Source organism: Podarcis pityusensis (assembly GCF_964106645.2).
Source record: "Podarcis pityusensis genome assembly, chromosome: 7".
NCBI classification, from domain to species: domain Eukaryota; kingdom Metazoa; phylum Chordata; class Lepidosauria; order Squamata; family Lacertidae; genus Podarcis; species Podarcis pityusensis.
Window position 1 is genome coordinate 2,731,377 of NC_138031.1, and position 20,667 is coordinate 2,752,043.

The following is a 20,667-nucleotide window of genomic DNA, read 5'->3' on the forward strand; positions in this document are numbered from 1 at the left end:
ATGCCGTCAGCACCAGATATTGCAATAGCCACTAGCATATTGGGTTTTTAAAAATAAAAATACTGAAGTAAGCTGTCATTGGCAACAGAGCGCAACAGCAAAGATGCAAGTTTCATTTTCAAAGACAGCATCTCTCTAACTTTTAAGTGCCAGAGATGTACAAAGCACAGGTGTCTCCCTCATGCCCAAGTGAAAACCGGTATGGAGGCAGGAATTGGATGGAATTCTAAACTAGTGGGACTAATGGGAGAGAAATGCAAGGAACAGTTTTGGAAATGCAATGCCTTACATTCTGTAAAGTGATTACCCTCCGTTTCAGAGTGGTTGCTGTTTTTAAAGGTCATATCATATATATGAGTTTCAGCAGCTGTAGGCCATCCTTCACCCCAATTTCAGGCTGGAAAACCCCAGAACAGAAGCACCACCCACAACGCTCTGCGTGGTGGGAAAAGCTGGGTAGATTTAAAACTGCATTTGGACAGAGGAGACTTTTTTGCTCTTAGCTCACTGTCGCCTGACACCAATGTCTTTGGCTCTTGGAAATTATTGCCTGTGACTTGGCATTTCTCAAGTTGCTGTGGTCAGAAGCACCTTGCACTATCCCAAAGCTCTCCCCTCTGTCCTTGTTTAGTCGTTGCCTTGTCTGTTCTGGAGAATAACAAGCAGAGACTTTGCTACAGGAAAGGGGTGGATCGCACCTGGCAAGAATGGCCTGCTTAGAGGTTTTGAGACCACGACGTGGAGAGACAGCACAAAATGAAAGAAGAAAGAGGTTCTAGGAAAACACAAGAAATTACCAACGCACATGCACATAAAAGCCAGAAGAGGTTGAGGATTCGCAAAGCAGCGAATAACGGAAAGTGGGAAAGGGAGGGAGAGCGTTTTAATTCCTCCAGGCTAGATTCCTAATCCAAAAACCTCCACTGCTTTCCTCAGGCTGGCTAATGCTGCCCCACTTGAGACAGGTGCTGTGCCATTCTTGCAACCTCTGCTTCTCCTTAAGTCCACATCTGGAACTGCAAACCATCAGGTTAAATCACAAAATGCAGGCGCCATTCTTTTGCCGCTTTTGGGGATCAAGGTTCCCCCCCCCCCCCCAAGAAGTAGCTGTGACACATCAGGTCACATCAATATCTCAGCTGAAAGAAACGCCAACAGATTTGGCATTGCAGGGAGTTGCGCACTGCGAAAACGTAAGCTTAGTGCGGAACGACCGGAGGGGAGCCTCAGAAGTGGATTAAGACGCCGAGCTTGGTTCTGTAACATTGCGGGGGGGAAGCATATATACAAATATCTATGGATCTGTCAAATCACAGTTCCATGGAAGCAGCTAACCATTTGCCATTCAGAAAGGATGGAGGACCACACGGAACACCACAAAGCTGTCTGGGTAACCCAGTTATACTTCCAGCATAACATTTCAGCATCACAGGACAACTTCTCGTAACACTGTCCATCACGCCCTTCCTGCCAGAACGCACAGGACGAAAGCAAAATGGCGCCGAGGCCAATCGGACATGGATTTGGAAAAGCAAAGGAGCAGCAAAAGGGGGTGGGGTGAGGAGGCAAAATTTGACCAGCAAACAATAAAACTAATGCAAGGAGGAGGAAGGACAAAGGCGAGGTGTGGCGGGCAAGGTTAGTACCACCTCCCAGTCTAACTGAATGCCATACTCAACTAGACAAAGCTATTTTTTTTAAAAAGGTGCCCAAATTCAAGCTTCCAACATTTTCCCCACTTCAAGAAAAATAATAATTAAAAAGCAGCCAAGAGGTTGCCAACTCTCTGCTTCTATACTCACCCTTGCTTGGTCTTCTTTGCCCACTAACGGGGGCATCGGTAAAACTGGAACAGGTTCAGCCAAAGAGCGGAGGAGCTAAAATCAAACTTTTGCAGGAGTTTTGGGGAGTGGGACATTCTGCGGAGTTCAGGTCTTGGACCCCTTTTCATTGGGGCAGAGTGGGCACAACTGTCCTGGAAGAGGATGGCGGCAGTCCAGATGAATCCCAGGGCAAGCGCTCTAGGATCAGGCCCCACACTGGAAAAGATCTTTCTAGAAACCCCGATTTCAACCAACTCACAAGAATGCTCTGATACGGCCCCAATTAATTTCAACAAGGCTCACACAGGAGAACTTATTCCTGTTGGATTGTGGCTAAAAAAAAGGCACAGGCAATTCACCCCAAGCAGAAAAAGATTTAGAGATTTAGTAAGTTTATATCATTTCCCCCCCCCCCCAAAAAAAAGAATATTGGGGGTTTCTTTGCTTGAAATATTTCATGCGAAAGTTTTAAATACAAATAATACATGCAGGTTAATCAGTGCAATTGCTATTTTTATTTTCTAAAAGCTTTTATGTCCAGGTTAAAATATCTACTCCCTTTTCTAACTTCCTAGGTTTAAGAAATTCACGCTGTTAAAATCAGAACATCCTCCCCACACTCCATTCTTCCAACACCCACAGTATTTTAAACAAGTTATGTGGATTGATTTAAAAGAGAACATAAACCCCTAAGTAGCTGAAGTAGGAAATAAGCCAATTTATTACCATCTAAAATAAAAGTCAAGAGGATACACTCAGCATTTGGTTATAAAAACAGGCAGTGAGGAAAGCGGTTAAAAAGAGCCCTCCAACTGGAGCAAAATTTTCTTTTAACTAATTAACTGGGAACACAATGAAACAATATACCCAATTTCTACTCCGATGAAACTCTTTCATTTAGAATCTTAAAAGTGGGAGGGGTGGCAGATGAGAATAATTGTTTTAAATCCAGCATGAAAAACTCATTTCCCCAATAGGAGGGAGGAAATAACAATCTGTGGTACATTCCACAAATATACCCATTCATATACTGTAAACCTAAAATAAGCCAAGAATTCAACACATTTTTTTAAAAGCCACATTTTAAATATACCTTCTGTTATTTAAAGGCTGCATGCAAATACATTTGCCAATAAGGAATTCAGAAGACAAGGCGATTTCCTTTCCCCAAAAGCTGCTGCCCAAATTGCAAAAAAATAAAAAATCACAGATATTGGGGGGGGGGGGAGATAATCTAGTTGTTTTAAATGGTAAGTGGTGTAATTGCAGCATAACTCCAAGAAATTAGAATATCAAAATAAATAATGCCAGGCTTTCCATTGTTGCATCTGGTCTGCCACTGTGAGAACAGAATGCTGGACTATATGGGCATTGGCCTCATTCAGCAATCTTTTCCAGCCTTCTTATTAATAAAGAGAGATTAATTTAATTTGACAGTGTGCTAACAGAACAGTCCTGGGCGGGAGGTCTTTGAATTTAGGTAAATTGAATATAATTTTTCAAATTCCTGAAGATCACAGGCTAAACGTGCACAGTCCCCACACATTCCCACTCTCTCTTGCTCACTCGGTCTCCGAACACACTTCTGATTTTCTTGCAAAGAAAATGCGAGGAAGAAAAACGGGAGAGGCAATGGCCATTTCATTTCCTACATCCAGTAATCCCAAGACACAGCTCCCAGAATGTGCAAAATGCGTTCAAAGAATTTTTTTTTTTTGGGGGGGGGACAAGACTAGAAAAGGCAGCAAGACGAAGAAATATGTCTAAAGAGATTTATTTTTGTATCGTAGCAAATGAAAGCTAGAAGGAGGCTTTTTGCACTGATGCCTGAAACACAAAGAAGAAACAATTCATGACAAACAAACAAAAATATATCTATATATATAAATATTCAGTTGGTTTGAGGTTGCAACAGCCTGCATGGCTCAAGAGCAGGATGTGGGGACAAAATTAAGAACCGTATCGAAGCTCCAGAGATGAAATTGGTTGTATCTGGATGCAACAGTGTTTTTAAAAACCACAGAAATTGAAATTTCATTTAAAATGCCTTGCACCTAAAAATGCACCAGGTTCCAAAATTTCACAAATTGTGCCGGGTTTTGAGAAATACCCATATGCTTTAAAGATACTTATTCCTAAGAGTCCTCTTTTTAAACAAACAACTTTTATCTTAAAAAAAATAGCCCAGCTGTGAATCAGTTAAGCTTTCACCCAAAAGCACAATTGCATTTTTTTGTTTGTTTGTATTATTATCATCATCATTATTAGCAATAAATAAAGTGTGCATTTTATAAATCAAGGTTCAAACCGTTATTTCGTTTCCTTGGAATTTAATAAATAATTCTGGTGCATAGTATTAGTAATATTATTATATAGCAGCCAACAGATTGCAGTTCATATATTAACTCTATTGCCTTTCAAATTGTCTTTAAGAGTGTTTACTTTTCTTTCCCCCAATATTGTTTTAAACAGCATAGATAATTTTAAATCTCTATAAAACAAACAGCATTATTTAATCCAATTGATTACTGTATATAGTGCATTCGGCTTTGTCAACATCGTTAAATTAATTCTTATATTATTTGCATGCTATTACATACAAACTTTAAGACTCGTGTTTGTTTTTTTAAAGTTTTCTCTTTTTTCCTTTTAAAGTCACCAAGCAAAGTAAAGGGTCTAGAAGATAAGACTGGGCAGTGGGAGAGCAGGAGGAGGAGGAAGAGAAAGGAACTAAAGATCTACTAATATGTACAAGTGGACACCTTAAATAAGTTAAGTCTGGCTCAGTTCCCCGTTGGTTTGGTTTTTTTTTTTTTAAATAAAAAACGCACACAAACAAAAATAATAATTAAGAAAAAAAGGAGGGGAATTAAAAAGGCAAGTAAACTCAACCCAGATTGCGGAGGCCGACTTGCTGCGTCCTCCTCGCAAGGGGGAAAAAGGTCCAGCGTTATTTGAGCATCACTGTTCCATCAGGAGAGGAGGGAGGCGGAAAATATCACTTTGCAATTATTATTTTTTTTTAAGACTATCAGATTCTGTTTAAGATGCACCGAAAAGGAAGGGTGAGAGGGGGGAAATTCTGGACGTAAGGGGGAAAATTACAAAGTTTGGGGAGGGGCGGGGAGAACAACTGGTTCATGCTTTCCCCTCATCTGTTCTCGTAAGGGACGGGGCGGGTTTGGGGGAGAGATTTTACTGAAATCCCATACATGTCCGGCATGCAGGAATGCGGAGAGAAGGAGGTCGAGGAGGCGGAGGAGAGCCGGGAGAGAGCCGGTCGGGCGCCGCGGCAGGACGAGGGTCCCCTCGGCCTCTGCAAGGAAGGAAGGAAGGAAAGGAGGAAGGAAGTTGGGGACCCCTCTCCAACGGCGCTGTCCTTGGTCGCCAGAATCCTATTGCTGCTTCTTCACGTCGAGGGCTATTTGGAGGCGGGGGGCTTGGCTGCTCCGGCGCTTTCGTTTGGTTTACGTTGAGGTGGGGGAGACAGAAAAGTTTTCCTTCTTCCTCCTTGCCCAAAAAAAGGTGCCTGTCCCCCGGAGCGCGTCCGTCCGTCCGTCCGTCCCCGCGACGAAATGTACAAGTCCGCGCGCCTCCTTTGCCAGCCGACGGGGCGAACACGGCAGGGACTAATAGCGGAGGAAAGACGAGGCATCAAGAGGTGCGGGAGGGCAGGAAAAGTGGGAAGAGGGAGCTAGAGGAGGAAGGAGAGCCAGTCAGTACGAAGTCGGGGGGCGCGAGGAAAGAGAAAGAAAAATTCAAGTCGGCTTTCGTACATAGAAAAAGGTATGAACGCAGTCAGTGCAAGGAAGGTGGAGCGGGCGGACTTGGTGGGGAGGGGGTCTTTCTCCCCACCCCACCCCACCTCCACTTCAGGTCTGGTTTCCCCTCTGTCCCGGGGTGGGGGGTGGCGACCTGGGTCCCCCAAGAAAGAAACCGCGAGGCGGTGCGCCCCTTCGGGTATTTACAACTTCTCTCTGGAGGCGAGCGAGGAGGGCGCGGGAGAGGAGGCCAATCCACAAGGGTTCACACGCCCCCCACCCCACTGCTTTCTTCCTTGTTCTCGAGGGGTGGTGGGGCGGGGGCTCCCCCAGTCCCGTCCGCGCCGTCGCGCCTTCACATGAAGAAGTCGGCGGAGGGCGGCTTGCCCGGCGCGGGTCCCCCCTGGGCGGGCGACGGGTCCCTGGCGGCGGCGGCGGCGAAGGTGCGCCCGGCCAGCTTCTCGTACTTCTCCTTGTAGAGGTCCCGCTCCTTGGCGAGGCGGGAGACCTCTTGCTTGAGCTGCTCCACCTGGCCCTGCAGCTGGCACTTCTCGTTCTCCAAGATGTGCCGCTGCTGGACGCGCTTGTAGCGGCACGACTGCGCGTAGCCGCGGTTCTTGAGGGTCCGCCGCTTCTGCTTGAGGCGGATCACCTCCTCCTTGCTGAAGCCGCGCAGCTGCCGGTTCAGCTCGCGCACCGACATGGACACCAGCTGGTCGTCGGAGAAGCGGTCTTCCAGGCGCAGGTGGTGGTGATGGGGGTGGTGCCCGGCCCCCGGGTGGTGGTGGTGGTGGCCCGGGTGGTGGTGGTGAGGGTGGTGGTGGCCCGACGGGGCCAACTCCTCGCCGGGGAACGGCTGGCCCCCCCGGAAGCCCTCGTAGCCGCCCTGGTGGTGGTGGTGATGGTGGTGATGTCCGATGAGCGCCTCGACGGCGTCCTCGGGCGTCAGGTTAAGCGCCTCGGGGTTCAGGTGGTGCTGGTAGTTTGACATCCAGTAGAGATCTTCCAGCTGGGCCTTGCCCGACGCCCCTCCGGGGTTGCCTCCGCCGCCCCCGCCGCCGCCTCCCGGGTGGGCGAGGCCCGTCGGCGGCTGCCCTCCGGGGCTGGGCGCGCAGAAGCTGGGCGACGACGGCACGGAGGAGCAGGGCGTGCTGATGGGCGTCGAGGAGAGCGAGCCCGGCGGCGGCAGGCGGTGGCAGAAGCGCTCCGCCTCGGCCGGCTCCTTCTTCACCTCGAACTTCATCAGGTCGAAGTCGTTGACGTACTCGATGGCCAGCGGGCTGGTGGGCAAGTCCGCCGCGCTCATGGCCAGCTCCGACGCCATCTCACCGCATAGAGGGCCGCCCAGGCCGCCGCCGCCGCCGCCTGCCCCGGCCCCCGAGCTCCGCGCGGAGAGCTCCGCGCACCGAGGCCGCCTCGACGACGCCCGCCGCCCGGTCTCCGCTCAAGCCCCCTTCCGACGGCAGCCGGAGAGGAGAAGCAGGAAAAGTTGCTGCGTCCGATCTCAGTGGAGGAGAGTTTGCGAGGAAGGAGAGAGAGAGAGGGGGGGAAAGATTGGAGCGGAGTAGGTGGAGAGAGCGAGAAAGAGAAAATGGAAGAAGCGGCGGCTTTCGCTGGCGAGGGCGAAGGAGGCGTCGTCGGGGAAAGTTGCCCTCACTCCAAAAAGTCCATGGGGCCAGGAGGGGGGCGCGCCGCGGGGAGGAGGCGGTGCAGGGAGGGCGGTGGTCGTCCTGCGGGCTCCGGGCAGCCCCCCTCCAGCCTGGTCTCGGCGCTCAGCTGCAACGCCGGGCGCGCTTCCCTGCTCTGCTCGGCTCCTTCTCCGCCGACGCTCCGGGGTCCCAGCAGCAAAGCAGCGGCAGGAGGAGGAGGAGCAGCAGAGAGGCGGCTTTGCCAGGCGGCCAGCGCCCCCCTCCCGGCACTTTTGCAGCCCCCCCCCCCGCAAGTGGGGGGCGTCCCGGAATTGCACGAGGCGCGCGTCCCCTCCTCCTGCCCGCTTTGCAGGGCGCGCGAGGGTCCCGAGCGCTGCTGCTCCTCCTGCTGCCTCCCCCTCGGCCGCCTCCCCCCCGTTGGCGAGTAACTGAAGTGCTGAATGGAGCATTCTTCCTTTTATAGGGAGCGGCGCCAGGCCCCGCCCGCCGAGGCGGGGGCAGCCACCTCCCCGCCTATAACGAGCCGGGGCTGGCGGGGCAATTTGCCTATCCCTATAGCAACCCCCGGGCCCAGCTGTCAGTCTCTGGCGGGAACAGCTGGAAGCCAAGGAGGAGGAGGGGGGAGGGAAAGGGGAGGGGGGGAGAGGGGAAGCTCCCTCTTGTGGCCGCGCCGAGGAAAAGCAGCCCTGGGGTCCGTCTTGGGGGGACAAGCGCCCCGGGGAAGGGGGGGGGGAGGCGCGCCTCGGATGGCTCGGGGAGTCCGGGGACAGTTGCCAACTTCTGGCTCTGAAAGCGCAAGGGCGCCCGGGGGAAGGAGAACGGAAGCGCCTTTGCGCAGTGGAGATGGAGAAAGCGCGCCTGCAACTCCGTCCGTCGGCGCTTTGTTGTTGGCTTGCCCGGCTACCACGGTAAATACGGCGCTGTGCACCCGGGCGAGCGAGTCCCTGCCCCGAGGAGCCTGCAGTCGTCTGCATTCGGCACGAGAGAGGATGCATGGGAGCCGCGCCAGCAAATGCCATTACGCACAAACTCAGCCGAAGTGCTCGCGTCGCCCGGCCTCTTTGCCTCCTGCGAAGGAGCGCGGCAGGAAGGCGCTTCCCACAGGCCGGGCCTCCGAGCCCCGCAGTTTCTGCTCTGCGATGTCTCGCGCGGGGAAACATCCCCAGCTAGTGCCCAGGCCTTTTGAATTTGGAGCATTGAATCCATTGGAGAGGGTAGGGCCGGAGCCCACGGATTCAAACCAATCTTAGGGAGGAGATCTTTCTGAATCGGAGTATTTTTATTTTTATTATTTTTATCCCACCTTTCCCCCCCCAAAACGGGACTCAAGGTGGCTTACAAAAAGTTAAACAGGACAGATAAAATACAAAAAGCTCAAAACATGTTGCAAAAATCGGGTGTGGACTGGTGGCCATCTGTCAGGAATTCTTTCGCTGTGATTTCTGCATTGCAAGGGGTTGGACTAGATGGCCCTGGAGGGCCCTTCCAACTCCACAATTATATTATTTTGCCTTGGAAGGTAGTGGACTCTCCTTCAATGAAGGTTTTTAAACACAGTTTGGATGCCTGTATGTCAGGAGTTCCTTAGCTGTGATTCCTCTGCATTGCAAGGGGTTGGACTAGAGGACCTTTGGGGAACCCTTCCAAGTCTACAATCCTATCAGTCTATGTTGCAGTGGTGGGTGAGAGGTATGATTGGAACTGGGACCTTCGCCCTGCAAAGCAAGCCCTCTTGGCCACAAGTCTGTCCCTCTCTCTGGAAGGAGCAGAACGGCCTTGTGGAAGGCACAGCTGTTTGGGTCAGCCAAGCCTGGTCCTCTAATGGGGCAAAGGACGAGCCCTGTGGTTTAAATACCTCTGTCTATTTAAATACCTTGCCCTTGGACTTTAAGGAGGCATATAACAAGCAGTCTTTAAAATAAGTACAGTGGTACCTCGGGTTAAGTACTTAATTCATTCCGGAGGTCTGTACTTAACCTGAAACTGTTCTTAACTTGAAGCACCACTTTAGCTAATGGGGCCTTCTGCTGCTGCCGCGTCACCGCCGTGCAATTTCTGTTCTCATCCTGAAGCAAAATTCTTAACCCAAGGTACTATTTCTGGGTTAGCAGAGTCTGTAACCTGAAGCGTATGTAACCTGAAACGTATGTAACCCGAGGTACCACTGTATGTTTGAAACTGTTGTAAAGGTAAAGGGACCCCTGACCATACTGAAAATCGTTTCGCATTTTTGGAATTTAATGTTGGGCTATTTATGACATTTGGGACTCCTTCAGGAGGAAACACGACATCCCGTCGGACTCCTTCAGGAGGAAAGCTGGGATAAGGTTCAAATCAAGTAGCAGCAACATCCGAAAGCCAGGTAAGAAATAAAACCCCAGGACTGTTTTATTAAACCTGGCACCACAGCTAGCAAACAATAAATGCCTGGGATGTTAACTAAACCTAGGGGTGAGTCAGACAGATTTAGCCTCACGGCTAAATGATGGACAGTGAGGGGCTGAAGTGAGCCTTCCCAGGGAGGGGGTTTCAAATGGGGAGTCCACCTTGGGGAAGGTCTTCTGGTCCCCAGCACCTGCTGCCGTTGGGAGAACATCCAGTGAGTCTCAGTGCTGAGCTCAGATGCCTCAGCAAAGCCAAGCCACACTTTGCAAGAGTTTTAGGGCTCTCGGTTGCACAAATTACCTTGATGCTCTTTCAATCCACTGCAATGTTGTGCTCGTATCATGTTCCCCCCCAGCCAGCTGCTCAGCCACTGCATGTTTCCCCCCTACCCCCGGGCAAAGTAAATATTCCAAATATCATAACTATGGCTGGGTACACATTGCCAGCTTAAAACTATGGCTTTTCTCAGTTTGGTTGGGAGGAAACACATCCAAACACAGTACCTATGGGACCGCCTGTCCTGGTATGCCCTGCGGAGGACCTTAAGGTCCACAAATGACAACATTTTGGAGGTCCCAAGGTGGTTAGATTGGTCTCAACTCGGGCCAGGGCCTTTTCAGTACTGGCCCCGACTTGGTGGAACGCTCTGTCCCAAGAGACCAGGGCCCTGCGGGACTTGACATCTTTCCGGAGGGCCTGCAAGACAGAGCTGTTCCACCTGGCCTTTGGTTTGGACTCAGTCTGACCCTTCTGTTTCCCTCCCCTTATGGTCTGGATCTATTGGCTACTTTTAAAATGAGGCTGCATTTTAAATTGTATTTTAACCTGTATTTTAAATTGTGTTTTTTCCCCTATTATGTTTTTACTGTAATTTTACTGGTCTTAGCCGCCCTGAGCCTGGCTCTGGTCAGGGAGGGTGGGGCGTAAATAAAATTATTTATTTAATTATTATTATTATTATTATTATTTCGTAAGTAGCGACAGGACATAGAGTTAAACTGTGGAACTCACTGCCACAGGATTCAGTGATGGCCACCAACATGGATGGCTTTAAAAGAAAATGAGACAGATTCATGGAGGAGGGGAGGGCTATTGGCCCACTGGCCTGATCCTGCAGGCTCATCTTATGTTCATTTGACCGATTCGAGGTAGATGTGGATTGTGGCTCACATCATGTTTGCACTGTTTCCCCAACCAACAGTGTGTGTGCCCAGCCTCGCGCCTGGAAACAAGGCAGCCTTTTTGGGAGACCTGATGACCATGAAGCAACAAGGCTTGGGTCAACCTGGCCCCTGAGAAATTTATATTTTGCCCGTTCTCCTCTGCTGATTCCCATTTGCACCCAAACATCTCGTCTGCTCACCCGTTGCCGACACCTTCAGACTTTCTCCCGCCTCCCATCACCCTGATTAATGGAATTGCTTTCCTGCTACACTAAAGTCAGCCTCACAACACACATATGCTTCCTAAATATAAAATAAAATGGACTTCTCCGCAACACTGGGCTTCTAGGTTATCACACAGTACTCTCTTTTTTTCTTTTTTCTTTATTAAATTTTACTAGTATTTTCCACACAACAACAACAACAACACAAAAAATATCAAAAGATAACAATACACAAAAACCAACATACAAAAAAACCAAATCCATATCTTACAAGTTAATAATATAAACACTAAAAAGAAAAACAAACATTGACTTCCACCAATCCCACAGACCTCCTTTTCCTCTCATTGTGTCTTCCTGTTTTCCTTATCATCTCTATCCTAGCATCTAGATATAAATCCCTCTTTCTTATCCTTTCACTTCACAAGGTAATTCCAGACTCAGCCAGATTTCTGTCCTCGAACCTTGATTTTTAAAGGTATTCATTTACACAATACTCTCAATTTTCTCCCTCTCTCCAGCAAAATGGGTATAACACCACTTGCTTCCTCTGCAGGACTGGTGTAACTCTCTCTGGACACAGCCATGCCCCCTGGAAAATGGGTATAATAATGGCAGTGTTTATCTGCATTGAAACTGGCTTTTAAATCTCACATTCAGGGGGAAATGACCTTTGCATGCCACAAATCTTGAGTGAGAAAGGTCACAGATCTGTCTTGGCTGGACCCTTGCATTTCAGATGCAGCGACATACTAAAATCCTGGAAATCCAAGTCATTTTCTGTAGGGCAGCCATCACCATCTCCCCACAGGAGATGGCCTAAATAAAAGGTTTGGAATGAACATTTATTCTGCAGATGATGGGCGTGTCATTCTCACCTACTTTCTGTTTGTTTTGCTGTTATTGGCTAGATCTGCTTTCTTAAATGCCAGTCATGGCTGTGGCTTTATTCATTGGCTAGACACACAGGAAGGCGGCAGCTTTCTCGCAAAATAAATGAGGGGAACAGGGCTTGCAGATTTCGCCTCACATCGCAGGTTCCACAAGGGCTAGAAACTTGTTTTTAAATTTTAAAAAGAAAGCTGGGGAAACCCAGAAAGATGGGCAAGGTATAAATAATTAAAATATTTATTATTATTATTATTATTATTATTATTATTATTATCTGGGGGTGGGGTTATGGCTTATCTGAGAGGAGAAACTGGCCTCTTGAGCGCAGCATTCAAGGCCCACCCAGACTCCTCCTTGAGATTGATTCTGGCACAGGAACTTCGCCGCAGACCCCTCTCCCTGAGCAGGAGGGCTGCAAACTTTGATCAGCTAATTGATTAAGCCATTTTAACACATTTTTAAACATTTGTTAATTGATCGGGAGGCGCCTTTTGAGTCAATTAGACCACACCATTTTTGTTCCTAAAGAAAAGTTAATTTGCTTTATAGAGGTTCTTGGGAGAAACCTCCCCAATGGGAAAAGGACCCTATAAAAAGGGGGTGTTTCCCCTTTGTCTTTCTCACAGGGGTGGGGTGTCTAAGCAAACACCTGAAGAGGGCTCTATCCTGACCCTCTAACCACCAGACCTGAGCCATAGGAGGCTGGATGTGGCTAAGCATACAGTTCTGGCTGCCTCACCTCAAAAAGGAGCTGGAAAAGGTTCAGAAAAGAGTGGCCAAAATGCTCAAAGGGCCATACCCAGAGAAGTCAGGCAGGAGCTGATAGAGGGTTGGGAGACAGTGTGGTGTAATGGTTAGAGTGTCAGACTAGGACCCGGGAGACCCGGGCTGAAGTCCTCAGCCATGAAGCTCTTACGGGGAGACCTTGGGCCAGTCGCTGTCTTTCAGCGGGTTGTTGTTAGGAGAAAATGGGAGGGGGAGAACTATACACACTTTCCTTCCTGGGATATAATTGTAAGAAATTATTAATAATTTTGTTGTTGTTGTTCAGTCATCTCCGCCTCTTTGTGACCCCCTGGACCAGAGCACGCCAGGCACTTCTGTCTTCCACTGCCTCCCGCACTTTGGTCAAACTCATGCTGGTAGCTTCGAGAACACTGTCCCACCATCTCGTCCTCTGTCGTCCCCTTCTCCTTGTGCCCTCCATCTTTCCCAACATCAGGGTCTTTTCCAGGGAGTCTTCTCTTCTCATGAGGTGGCTAAAGTCTTGGAGCCTCAACTTCAGGATCTGTCCTTCCAGTGAGCACTCAGGGCTGATTTCCTTCAGAATGGAGAGGTTGGATCTTCTTGCAGTCCATGGGACTCTCAAGAGTCTCCTCCAGCACCAGAAATCAAAAGCATCCATTCTTCGGCGATTAATAATAATAATGTTAAAAATAATGATTATGATAATTATAAGAAACCGCCAAGTAACATTACAGGACTGAGATGCTTTCTGGGAAATTGTCTGGGGCCAGATCCATATTTGCAAGGCATCTCAACGGAAGCAGGACTGTGGACCCCACTGTTGAAGCCCACCGCAGCTTTTCTCATGGGGCAGGCGCATGGATCCTGTCCCACTGAGGTTTGGCATCTGCGGAGGAAACAGCTGTCAAAGAGAGCTTCTTCCCTGCACACAAAGGCAGGTCAGGACAGGCCCCTTTGACATCTGAATTAACTACGAACCCTGGAATTTTGGATCTCCTCCAAACAGGTGCCAAAGCTTTGTTGTCATTTTGTAGGAGTTTTGTAGCGTGACCCCTATGTTTTGTAGCACCCCCTAAACTGAGTAATTGATCCTAAAATGGGGGGTCAGAGGTATCACCCAGGAATCCAACAGTGTCCGATTCACTCCACACAGGTGCCAAATTTTTTTAGTCGTTTCTAATCAGGACCTTGGGCAGCTCTCAGGGAGCCCTGCTGGGTCAGGGAGAGAGTGGAGGCCACTGGAAGCCTGAAGTGGGGCAGCAAAATATCTGGGGCTGTCCTTGGCTCCACCTCCTCGGATGAGCTTGAGGGGCTTCCTTAAAGGGTCCTGGCAAGTGCTGGCTTTTGCAATGAGGCAGCGATGGAGCTGCTATTTTGAGCTCGTCCCCTGAGGAAGGCAGAAGGGCCACATCCACAGATCAACAGGAGATGCTGTGCCCCACCATGACCACCATGTCAGGTAGCCTGTATATTATTATTATTACTATTATAATAATAATAATAATAATTACAGTGGTACCTCGGGTTAAGAACTTAATTCATTCTGGAGGTCTGTTCTTAACATGAAACTGTTCTTAACTTGAAGCACCACGTTAGCTAATGAGGCCTCCTGCTGCTGCCAGCACGTGATTTCTGTTCTCATCCTGAAGCAAAGTTCTTAAGCCAAGGTACAATTTCTGGGTTAGCGGAGTCTGTAACCTGAAGCGTCAGTAACCCGAGGTACCACTGTATTATTATTAGACCTACATTGGCTCACAGTATGTTTCTGGGCACACTTCAAAGTGATGGTGTTGACCTTGAAAGCCCTAAATGGCCTCGGTCCTGTATACCTGAAGGAGCGTCTCCACTCCCATCGTTCTGCCCAGACGCTGAGGTCCAGCTCTGAGGGCCTTCTGGCGGTTCCCTCCCTGCGAGAAGTGAGATTACAGGGAACCAGGCAGAGGGCCTTCTCGGTAGTGGCGCCTGCCATGTGGAATGCTCTCCCTTCAGATGTCAAGGAAATAAACAACTATCTGACTTTTAGAAGACATCTGAAGGCAGCCCTGCTTCTTTCTTTCTTTCTTTCTTTCTTTCTTTCTTTCTTTCTTTCTTTCTTTCTTTCCCGCCCATCTGGCTGGGTTTCCCCAGCCACTCTGGGCGACTTCCAACAAAATATTAAAATACAGTAGTCCATCAAACATTAAAAGCTTCCCTAAACAGGGCTGCCTTCAGATGTTTAGGGAAGTTTTTAATGTTTGTTGTTGTTGTTGCCCCACCTATCTGGCTGGGCTGTCCCAGCCATTCTGGGCAGCTAGACAGGAATTAAATAGAATAAGTATCTCCCACAGTGGGGCAGCCCATGAGCAAGGGTTGTTTCCAATGACTTTGAGGTGGTTGTTGTTTTATTACGGTCAGGCTGCATTTGGCTTTTAATAAATGAATTGCTTAATAAATGTCCACAGTGTTCTGAAGTAGGAAGTGGATGCAAGTTGAGTCTCGTAGCCGGGTTGAAGCTGGTTTGAGGCGGTTGCAGGAAAACGCACCAGAAAGCCATATTTGTCCTGAAACTACAGGATCGAGATGGATTGTGGCTGATGTTGTGTGAAGGCGGCGTCAAAAGCTAGCAGTGGGAGAGCACTTAATGTGGGGATAGCAGGAATGTGAACATAAAGCCCAGTTGCCACATTCAGAGCTAGAAGATGGCACTTATTAAACTTATATTCCACCTTCCCCAAGGAGCCCAGGGCTGTTAACACAAGGCAATTAAACAGAAATAAAAACAATATTTTAAACACCTAAAAATATCTAAAGGATCAGACACACCCTAATGGTTAATAATGTCATGGTTGTCTGGTGGGGTATTTTTCTGCCACCTATGGCCTGAGCGTTTTCAGATAGACCTCCTGAATGTTATTAAAGAAGGGAGACACATTCACCTTGGAAGGTAGGGAATTCCACAACTGGAGCCTGTCACACCTGAGCTGGGAATCCTCTGATAACATCGATTAACAGAGCAGAAGAATTTGCACTAATTTGCACAAGACACCGTTAACCTGCGGGATTCAGTGCTGCAGGACATTTTCTGGGCCACCGTGTTGCACCACCCTGTTGCCTTTTGACGAAGGGTGGCATAATAGGTCTTTTAAAATAAATAGGTTACAGAACATTCTCAAGTTCAACAACAAGTTCAGGATCAAAAGGCACAATACAGAGGGTGCTTCTTTCGCCATTTTTGGTGCCCGTTTGAAAAGACAAGCCGATAATTCAGTTTAAATATGGCTTGCTTCTTTAGGGTCTTTTGCTCTAAACAAGACAAATGGCACTGTGCCCACATGCTGATATCTGAGCTCACATCTCTCTCTTTATCCTTCACTATTAAAAAAACACAGTGGTGATTGTGATGCGTCTTAATGCGTTGCAGGGGTTGGGCTAGCTGACCCCCGCGGTCCCTTTCAACTCCACAATTCTCCAATGCCATGTTTCTGAGCAATTCACAAATATAAAAAGGCGAGCATTAAAACACAAGCATCCAAGAAGATGAAAGTCTCGCAATGGCCGCTTGTTGGGACGACAAGGATAGAGGCAACCTGTTCAGGAGCAGTCTACGTCCAATTACCAGGCGCCACCCGCTCTGCCTGTTTGCTTCTGGGGGGAGCATCTGTCCAGGCTCAGACATTCAGGTCTCATGTTCTTACCTTTCGATTGCCTCCATCCCCAAAGCCCTGGATCCGAAAGCATCTAGCGAGTTGCAGCAGAGCCACCTTGGCAGAGAAGGCGTCCCTGCTGCGGGAAGAGAGTGGCCTGCCTGCCTTTTTCCCTTTCACACTCTTCTCTCAACCCCCCCCCCCCCCACATCGAACAGGAGATCTGCAAAATCAAAGCACTCCCAGCTTGGATGAGCTCGGCAAAGCACTTGCTGGCTCAGCAAAGGAAGAAACTCTAAGTTGGCTTCATTTAGCAGCTACAAATGGAAGACTGCAGCCAGCAGCGCTGGGGAGAAAAGCCCAAGAGGGTGTTGGGAGACGGAGGAGGGTTATTGGCTTGGCTTTGCAATGATTTCACACACACACACACACACACACACACACACACAAACACACATACGCAGACTCCAAATAATAGCATTTGTGGCGGCACGGAAAGCCAAGGTAGTGCATAAGCTGTGTCTGTTTGGGTGTTAGTCCAGATCCTATACACTGAAGGCAACTGGCTCATTTTGCATAATTTATGCTTGGTTCAAGTAGATCTGGGGAAGGCACAGATCTGCAGAGAGAGCCAAGACTCACAACTCCCTGACCGCAATAAATCTTGCTGAGACACACACACACACAGACGTGCGCACATTCATTTCTGGCTTTCAAAAGTTCAGCTGCGCTTCCTTGCCTTGTCTCCAAAGCCAGGTGGGGCTATGAGCCAGCTTATTGTTTGCCATGGAAGCTGAGGTTTCGGGGATCCGCTGGATTCGGCAACGGTGTGTCGCAAACTAGCTGGTTCGGCTAACAGACTGAGTCTGAATCAGGGAATCAGCCGCAAAGAGTGGCCAGGCCAACCCAGTCAGATGGGCAGCATGTTGTTGTTGTTGTTTAGTCGTTTAGTCGTGTCCAGCTCTTTGTGACCCCATGGACCAGAGCACGCCAGGCACTCTTGTCTTCCACTGCCTCCCGCAGTTTGGTCAAACTCATGTTCGTAGCTTCGAGAACACTGTCCAACCATTTCGCCCTCTGTCGTCCCCTTCTCCTTGTGCCCTCCATCTTTCCCAACATCAGGGTCTTTTCCAGGGAGTCTTCTCTTCTCATGAGGTGGCCAAAGTCTTGGAGCCTCAGCTTCAGGATCTGTCCTTCCAGCGAGCACTCAGGGCTGATTTCCTTCAGAATGGAGAGGTTTGATCTTCTTGCAGTCCAAGGGACTCTCAAGAGTCTCCTCCAGCACCAGAATTCGAAAGCATGTCTTTGTCCATGCGGTTTTCTTGGCAGGCAAACTGGAGTGGCTTGCCAGTTCCTGCTTCAGGTGGATCACGTTTGGTCAAAACTCTCCACTATGACCTGTCCATCTTGGGTGGCCCTGCACGGCATAGTTCATAGCTTCTCTGAGTTATTCAAGCCCCTTCGCCACGGCAAGGCAGTGATCCATGAAGGGGCAGATGGGCAGCATATAAAGAACAAATGAAAATATTATTGCAATTGTGGAGTTGTAGAGTTGGAAGGGACCCTGAGAGGCATCTAGTCCAACCCCTTGCAACACAGCTGTTATAGGGTCAGAAAGCTCTTCCTGATGTTGAGTCGGAATCTCCTTTCTCGTAACTTGAAGCCATGAGTTCGGGTCCTACCCTTCGGAGCAGGAGAAACCAAGCTTGCTGCTCTTCCATTTTGGCAGCCCTTGAGATATTTGAAGATGGCTATCATATTGCTTCTCAGCCTTCTGGGTTGCACAGCGGTGGCCCAGCTATGGAGCATGCCTCTTCTCCAGAATCGAGGGGCCGAGAAGCTTCCGCAGTCAATGAATCTCTGTTATTAGTCATGAATCAATACTCTGGCACTTTCTTGGCTGGGAGCGCAGGAGGGCCAAAGTGTAGCGAAAATGTCAGAGTCCTCAGGTTTCCACCTAGGAGAGGTAAGGCCTGAGGTGGTAGGCTTGTTTTTTCCCCTGGCCCAATCCTTCCGTTCCTCGCTCCCCCTATCTTTTGGGGGCTGAGGGCCCTCTGTGGGCCCAAACACAAAATGTGTGTGTGTTTGTGTCTCTCTCTTTGTGTGTCTCCCTCCATGGGCTTCTCCTTCCTGTTGCTATTTTGTCACTGCGTGAAGGAGGGAGAGATTTCCTCAAAGCGGTCTGAGGCTGTTGAAAGAAAACTATATGAAAATGATGTATAGATGGTACATAACACCAGTACAGATTGCAAGAATGTATAAAACTGGGTCAAATATATGTTGGAAATGCAAGGAAAAAGAAGGGACTTTTTACCATATGTGGTGGGATTGCAGAGAAATTTAAAAAAAAAGGGAAATGATATATAATGAGTTGAAGAAAATGTTCAAATTAACATTTGTAAAAAAGCCAGAAGTATTTTTGTTAGGGATTGTAGGAAAAGACCCGCTAAGGAAAATGAAGAATATATATAGGTGACAACGGCGGCAAGAGTCTTAGTAGCACAAGGATGGAAAAATGAAGAAACCCCAACAAAAGAACAGTGGCAAGGGAAATTGATGGACTATGCGGAACTGGCGGAATTGATATACAAACTGCGTGATAAGGACAACTGTGACTTTAAAGAAGTTCTTTAAAGAAGAACTTTTTGCAAAGTACTTAAAGAAACAACAAAACGAACTGGACTCCTTGGCAGGTTTTGAATAAACATACGCAAATTTATGGTTGCTAATATAATAGATGGATAATTTAGGGATTCTTACATTTTTATAACATGCAGTGAATAATATGTGTTAAAAAATCAGAGAGAGGAACTGAGGGAAGTCGCAGGGGGGAAGGAGGGGGGTACGTGGGGGAGATGGGAGGGGGGAAATAAAATGAAGATGATTTGTTGGAATAATTTGTTATGTGAAAATAGATAATAAAAAAACTTTTAGAAAAGAAAGAAAGAAACACAAAGTGGAAGAGTTTTAAAACCCACCTCATTCCTTAGAATACACCCCCAAAATTGTACCGAAGTGCCACCTGCTCCTCTCATATTTCACAGCACAAGTCTGGAGTGTCATGAAGTAGTGATCCTGTGAGCAAGTACCACTGGGTGGGGGGGTGTACCCTCAGTGGTAACAATTAGTCCCCAGAGTGGGAGCAAGCAATGGGGCTGGCTGCATCCCCCAGCCCCTATAAATCTTTTGAGTTAACCTGCTGGGGGGAGAGAGAGAACACACCGTGTTTTAGACTTGCTGTTTGATGTTCTGGTCTGAAGCTTAACAGCAAAAAACCGAAGATCATGGCCACTGGTCCCATCACCTCCTGGCAAATAGAAGGGGAAGAAATGGAGGCAGTGAGAGATTTTACTTTCTTGGGCTCCATGATCACTGCAGATGGTGACAGCAGTCACGAAATTAAAAGATGCCTGCTTCTTGGGAGAAAAGTGATGACAAACCTAGACAGCATCTTAAAAAGCAGAGACATCACCTTGCCAACAAAGGTCCATATAGTTAAAGCTCTGGTTTTCCCAGTAGTGTTGCATGGAATTGAGAGCTGGACCATAAAGAAGGCTGATCACCGAAGAATTGATGCTTTTGAATTCTGGTGCTGGAGGAGACTCTTGAGAGTCCCATGGACTGCAAGAAGATCAAACCTCTCCATTCTGAAGGAAATCAGCCCTGAGTGCTCCCTGGAAGGACAGATCCTGAAGCTGAGGCTCCAAGACTTTGGCCACCTCATGAGAAGAGAAGACTCCCTGGAAAAGACCCTGATGTTGGGAAAGATGGAGGGTACAAGGAGAAGGGGACGACAGAGGACGAGATGGTTGGACAGTGTTCTCGAAGCGACCAGCATGAGCTTGACCAAACTGCAGGAGGCAGTGGAAGACAGGAGGGCCTGGCGTGCTCTGGTCCAGGGGGTCACAAAGAGTTGGACATGACTAAACGACTAAACAACAACAACAAGCTGGTGCCAGAGAAGAAGCCCATCAAGCCCGGTAACCCGTTTGGTGCCTGCTTGGGATGGATTTGTAGCTTGGAGGGAGGACTCAGGAAAGCGACCCCCTCCTTGACATGGAGAATGTTATAAGAATTCTAAGGTCCCAAATAAACGTTCATAAATGTACAAGGCAAACGCATACATAAGTATATCTAAATATCTTCTGGATGACAAGTCTAATGATATCACAGTGGCCATGGCAAAGTTTCTTTCGGTAGTCATACGTATCAAAGATAATCATACTTAAAACCAAACAAATATTGTCTCGGTCTGCTTCTCCCAGGGGGTTGTCTGAATGAATCTGCATTTTATTCTGAATCTATGTTACCGGTTTTTGGACCGCAATAAAGCTGATGATGATGATGATGATACCTAAGTATATAAACCGCGTGTCGAAAATAGTACAGGAGAGCAATCCT

The 20,667-nt window shown here is 48.4% G+C and overlaps 1 protein-coding gene across 1 annotated transcript; it reads right to left on the minus strand.

Moving 5' to 3' along the window:
* Positions 1 to 3,581: 3,581 nt before the first annotated feature.
* Positions 3,582 to 7,643, minus strand: MAFA (MAF bZIP transcription factor A). Its single transcript, XM_081013162.1, has one exon. It carries the CDS (start codon positions 6,906 to 6,908, stop codon positions 5,940 to 5,942), a length of 969 nt encoding a protein of 322 aa, XP_080869288.1. The 5' UTR covers positions 6,909 to 7,643; the 3' UTR covers positions 3,582 to 5,939.
* Between the last annotated feature and the right edge of the window lie 13,024 nt (positions 7,644 to 20,667).

Excerpts from the sequence above, each read along its gene's own strand:
- MAFA (XM_081013162.1), bottom strand. The coding sequence starts at position 6,908 with ATGGCGTCGGAGCTGGCCATGAGCGCGGCGGACTTGCCCACCAGCCCG.